This window comes from Rutidosis leptorrhynchoides, chromosome 1, assembly GCF_046630445.1.
Source record: "Rutidosis leptorrhynchoides isolate AG116_Rl617_1_P2 chromosome 1, CSIRO_AGI_Rlap_v1, whole genome shotgun sequence".
Classification (NCBI taxonomy): Eukaryota; Viridiplantae; Streptophyta; class Magnoliopsida; order Asterales; family Asteraceae; genus Rutidosis; species Rutidosis leptorrhynchoides.
The window spans coordinates 449,260,196-449,265,296 of NC_092333.1; the positions used below are offsets into that span (position 1 = coordinate 449,260,196).

Genomic DNA, 5,101 nt, shown 5'->3' on the forward strand with positions numbered 1-5,101 from the left:
TGAAACCCTTGAGAGCATGTGTGTATCGTCGGCCGGATGATTTTGTAGTGGTAACGGTTAGAAAGAATTTGATAGTTGGAAAAGTCTACCTTGCGGGTAGCGGTATTTTTGTTCTAAAAGGATACGTGTTATGTTGACATTGTGTCATCGCTTTAGTGGCACAAACGGGTGACGGTAGACGTTAGTTTTTATTATTATCGAATTGAGCTCTTGAGAATTCGGGAAGAGGGATCGACGCCGAGTATGGTCGTGTACGACGGTAAATGGCGAAAACGTTTGACTTGTGATAGGTGATGAGTGATATCCGGAAAGATTAGCTCTTCGTTAACCACCTTTGGTTGTGATTGATGGTAAGCGGTTCCCGGAAAGAACCGTTACTTGTATATTTATGATTTTAATTGCCCGTAGGAATTGTGCACATAGCCGTTTTGTGCACATGGTTGTGAGTAATAGCCGATTTTTACTCACACATTGGTATTAATAATGCGATAGCCGTGTTTCGCTCACATAATGGATTTATAGCCTTCCGAAAAACACTACGCCTTTGTAACGTTGTGCTGAAATTTCTGACCTACTCGCACTTAAACCGTCGCCACGGTCAAACGAAGACGATTTAGGTTCTGAAAATTGGTCAGCGGTTAGAGAACTCACATACGGAGCCATGGCCACTGACTACGCGTTTTTTCGATTTGTATAGAGGTCGTAACAGCTGTCCAAATTCAGCCTTTTGTTTCGATCTCTATACTTGTTAAACATACTTAGCTTTTATGATGATGAATGATGATGATGATGACACTTAAACTTAATTTATGCACTTTTAAACCTTTTGGGACAACATACTGACCTAGTGACCTTTGACTTAGGTTGACGACCTTTCGGACCGACTTACTTGCTTACTTACCTCGTATCGACTTTTACCGCATTTTCACTGTGAGTTATAGCTTCCCTTTTTTACTTATACCATTTTTGGGACTGAGAATACATGCGCTTTTTATGTTTTACATACTAGACACGAGTACTTAAACTTTACATATGTGTGGGTTATACAACGGCATAAACTTTCCCCTTAGCACGGTAACATTTAATCATTGGTTTTTGAACCGGTGAACGCGAATATTAGATATGGATCCATAGGGTTTGACATTCCCACTCGGGCTAGTCGCGCTAGCATTTAACGGGTGTTTAATACTTCGAGGACATACGCACTCGTCAAGTGTACTTTTAGGGGGTATTATTATTACGTTAAGTTAGTTACCGGGTGCCCACGGATAAGCATATACTTTATCATACTGATTTGAAACACTGATTTAAACTGCTGGTTGAAGCACTGAAATCTCGTGGTCTACATTACTTTACTGATTACAAACAAACTATAGCTCACCAACATTCGTGTTGACTTTTTAAGCGTGTATTTCTCAAGTGCTTAGACGTTGTTGCTTCTGCTGTTAGACTTGCTATCTTGGTGTTATAGACTTGCTGTTATGGACCTGCTGTGCTAGATTTCCGCTGCATTACTTAGAGATGTCTCAATCATGAAACTTTTATTTTGCATTCGTGACTTATGTTATTTTCAAACAATGGCTTTGTAACGACCTTTGGGTCACATACTTATGTTAACGCTTCTATTCATAAGAAGCACGTTATCTTTTGTAAAACGCTATCTTTTCATGAATGCAAAACTGGTTTTCAAACAGCATATAGTGTTTGACCTTGTAATGATCCTATTGTTGGTGAACCGTACACGATGGTTTTGTACGGGGCGTCACAACATGTATGTGCACTTAACAAAAAACAGATAAAGCTTTTGCTTGCTAATGACGATCCTTAACGTTGTTGTTAACGTACATAGTTGATGAGATTGACTTTTGAATGACGGTTTAAAAATGTACAATGAATTTATGCACGTTAATAACATTCACGTTAGCCATTTAAGTGGAAGTTGCATTTGGGAAAAAAAAAGGCACATGTTTGAGTCCTTGGAGGCTCAAAGTGTTTAGGGACTTTGGTTCGTGCCACTCTAAGTTTGAAGGGAGTTAAGTTCGTATATGACATTTAGTAGGGTTGGTGGACAAGTTATGGCCAGACACGATACAGTCAGGTGTAGTGTTGGGGTTGCTTAGCAACACGAGATTTGCGTGTTCCTGTTGATCTAAACGTTTAGGAGAAAATTATCATTAGCAAAATCTTAAAAAAAAATAAAAAAAATAAATAAATTTAAACGGTATAATTAACAGACATGCCCCTAAATCTTCACTCTTTCAGATCCAATCGGAAACACTCCATTGCAGCTTCACACTCTAGCTCACTCCACCAACACAAAAACCCCAAACTTCACAGACACAAAATCATCCAATTCAAATCAAATCAAATTCATAACTTATTACTGTAAATCGAATTTTTAATTTCAAATTCAATGTCACCAACATCATCACTCCACCAACGATCACTTCACAAACCCTACCATTCATTATACCACAAATCATCAACTCACGTTAAACCCTACACAACACTAATCTTCAATCGTATCACATTCTTAATACTTCTCACTTTAATTATCATTCTCGGTGTACTTTCTCCATGGATCGGTGATCGCTCGACGTTTTTTTCGAATTCTAGGGTTTCGTATGAACAAGCGAAATGGCGACGGTATACGTTACCGGAGGCGGTATCGTACGTAGCGAAAAATGGTAGTACGGTGATTGTGTGTGCAGTTAGTCAACCTTACTTGCCGTTTTTGAATAATTGGTTGATTAGTATTGTTAGACAAAATCATCATGATAAAGTGCTTGTTATTGCTGAAGATTATGCTACTTTGGATATTGTTAATGGAAAATGGCCTGGTCATGCTGTTTTGATACCTCCTGCACCTGATGCTCAAGTTGCTCATAAGTTTGGCTCTCAGGTATTGATCTTGTATATATATGTGTGTGCATATATATAACAATAACTAGATTGCTACCTATATGTGTGTGCTGACTGGTTAAAGCGCCCAACCGGGAAAATTCGTAGGTTCGATTCCTACTGTATATATGTAACTACAACTAGAATGCTAGCTGACTTTTAAAGTGAATTTAGGATCTTACTTTAGTGATAACTTGTATCTATTATTGACATATTAATTAAATTAATGCTTTTGATTCCATTTGCAGGGATTTTTTAACTTCACTTCCAGAAGGCCGCGCCATTTACTTCAAATACTAGAGCTTGGATACAGTGTGATGTACAATGATGTCGACATGGTTTGGTTAGCTGATCCGTTTCCTTACTTTAAAGGGAAACATGATGTTTACTTTATGGATGACATGACTGCTGTAAGTACCAACTTTGCTTCTTAAGTCATCTACTATGCAAGTTCTAAGAAGTTGGGATTTTCAAATGGACAAGATGAAAATGATGGCATGGTGACATAATGGGCAGGTCGGGTATCGGGTCGAAATGGGTTGTAGGTTGAGCCTCAATAACATTGCTGTTCATTTTATAGTTAATAATTGAAGTGTTAATCATTATTTGGTAGGCAATATATAATAATAAAAACTAAAAAAGGTTGAGACATCGGGCAACTCCTATCCTGTTTGACCATTCCCATTCGACCCATTTGACCCGTTTAAATGAAACAAAATCGAAAATGACTCGTTTTTAAGTAAATGGACTGAAATTGCCACCTCTAATATGACTAAATCTTAGTTGCATATTGTAGTATTTTATAGAAGAGCTTTTGTTTCCTAAATGATGCAAATCATACTCTGATACTGTGTTATTTCCATGACCAGGTGAAACCACTCGACCACCCTAATGTTTTGCCACCTCCAGGTAAAAAAGGGCGGACTTACATATGCAGCTGCATGATATATATGCATCCTACGCCTGGTGCAAAATTAGTCATGAAAAAGTGGATTGAAGAGCTTGAAACGCAGCCATGGTCTAGAGCGAAGAAAGCTAATGATCAGCCTGGTTTCAACTGGGCACTCAACAAAACAGCAGATCAGGTATATCTTCACCCACACCTTTGATTGTCAACTTGATCCTTGCTCCATGGGTCATAATTATGAGTGCATATGCAAGCAGTATTGTAAATTATTCAAATATTATTTTGAGAAGACTAATAATTGTGTATCAACAAAAAAATTTGTTCCAGGTTGACCTGTACCTGCTCCCTCAGGCTGCATTTCCAACAGGTGGACTATACTTCAAAAACAAGACATGGGTAAAAGAAACCAAGGGGAAACATGTTATCGTTCATAACAACTACATTGTCGGCTTTGAAAAGAAGATAAAACGATTTCATGACTACAACCTCTGGTTGGTTGATGATCATGCATCAGAATCTCCACTTGGCAAATTAGAATGAAACCAAGCAATTTCTTGTCAATAGGTACTACTACTTTAAAATCCTTCATTTCCTCAATCCTTCAATTCTCATTTTGTACCACACTAACATGTCTTTTGCCTTTATTAACAGAACTTACGGATATTATTTAGGACGTTCAATATTAAAGTTTCATGGTCTTTCAAGATTTCATCTTTAGCCATTGAGCTCATCATCTTTTTAAGGCGTTATGGGATCAAGATTTCATGTAGCTGAAGCAGAAGCAGAAGCAAGTATAAGGTTATAAGTTAGTTCTGAAGAAGGTCAGGTGCCCAAGTTGATTTCAACATACTTGTCGTTTTGCGCCCTGGGGTATGTAAGTTTATAGCAAATTATAAGTATTCATTTATTTTTCAAATTTTGTAACTTAAAAACCATGTATATTAAATTTTAATAATATTTTTTTGCCTAATTTGAAAAAAATATAATAATACATGTAATGACTGAGACTAGGGGTTACTTTAGACTACTGGGGTGGATATGATTTGAAACCAACCCATAACCGAAACTTTGATTGATAGGTATTTCTTATCGTTCCAGTTCAGTTAATAAATAAATTGGTTTAAGCGGTTAAATTCCGAATATAGGCTGGTGAATTAGATTAGGTTCAATGTTAATTCAATGTTGAAGGTCCACAACCATATGAGGGCTACCATGGGTTGAATTCCATTCCATATAATTGTAATACAACAATTTCGTAGACTGTAAGCATCTAGCTTCAGGATCAAATCACAT

At 37.3% G+C, this 5,101-nt stretch overlaps 1 protein-coding gene across 1 annotated transcript; it reads left to right on the top strand.

Annotated features, from left to right (window-relative positions):
* Positions 1–2,353: 2,353 nt before the first annotated feature.
* Positions 2,354–4,778, top strand: LOC139873122 (UDP-D-xylose:L-fucose alpha-1,3-D-xylosyltransferase MGP4-like). The gene is made up of 5 exons (XM_071861055.1): positions 2,354–2,902; positions 3,150–3,311; positions 3,771–3,986; positions 4,136–4,372; positions 4,460–4,778. The coding sequence occupies exons 1-4, from the start codon at positions 2,414–2,416 to the stop codon at positions 4,346–4,348; spliced, it is 1,080 nt and encodes a 359-aa protein (XP_071717156.1). The 5' UTR covers positions 2,354–2,413; the 3' UTR covers positions 4,349–4,372; positions 4,460–4,778.
* The last annotated feature ends 323 nt before the right edge of the window (positions 4,779–5,101 follow it).

Coding starts and splice junctions, on each gene's coding strand:
- LOC139873122 (XM_071861055.1), top strand. CDS start 2,414: ATGTCACCAACATCATCACTCCACCAACGATCACTTCACAAACCCTAC. Junction 3,312..3,770: donor TTATGGATGACATGACTGCT/GTAAGTACCAAC, acceptor TTCCATGACCAG/GTGAAACCACTCGACCACCC. Junction 3,987..4,135: donor TCAACAAAACAGCAGATCAG/GTATATCTTCAC, acceptor AATTTGTTCCAG/GTTGACCTGTACCTGCTCCC.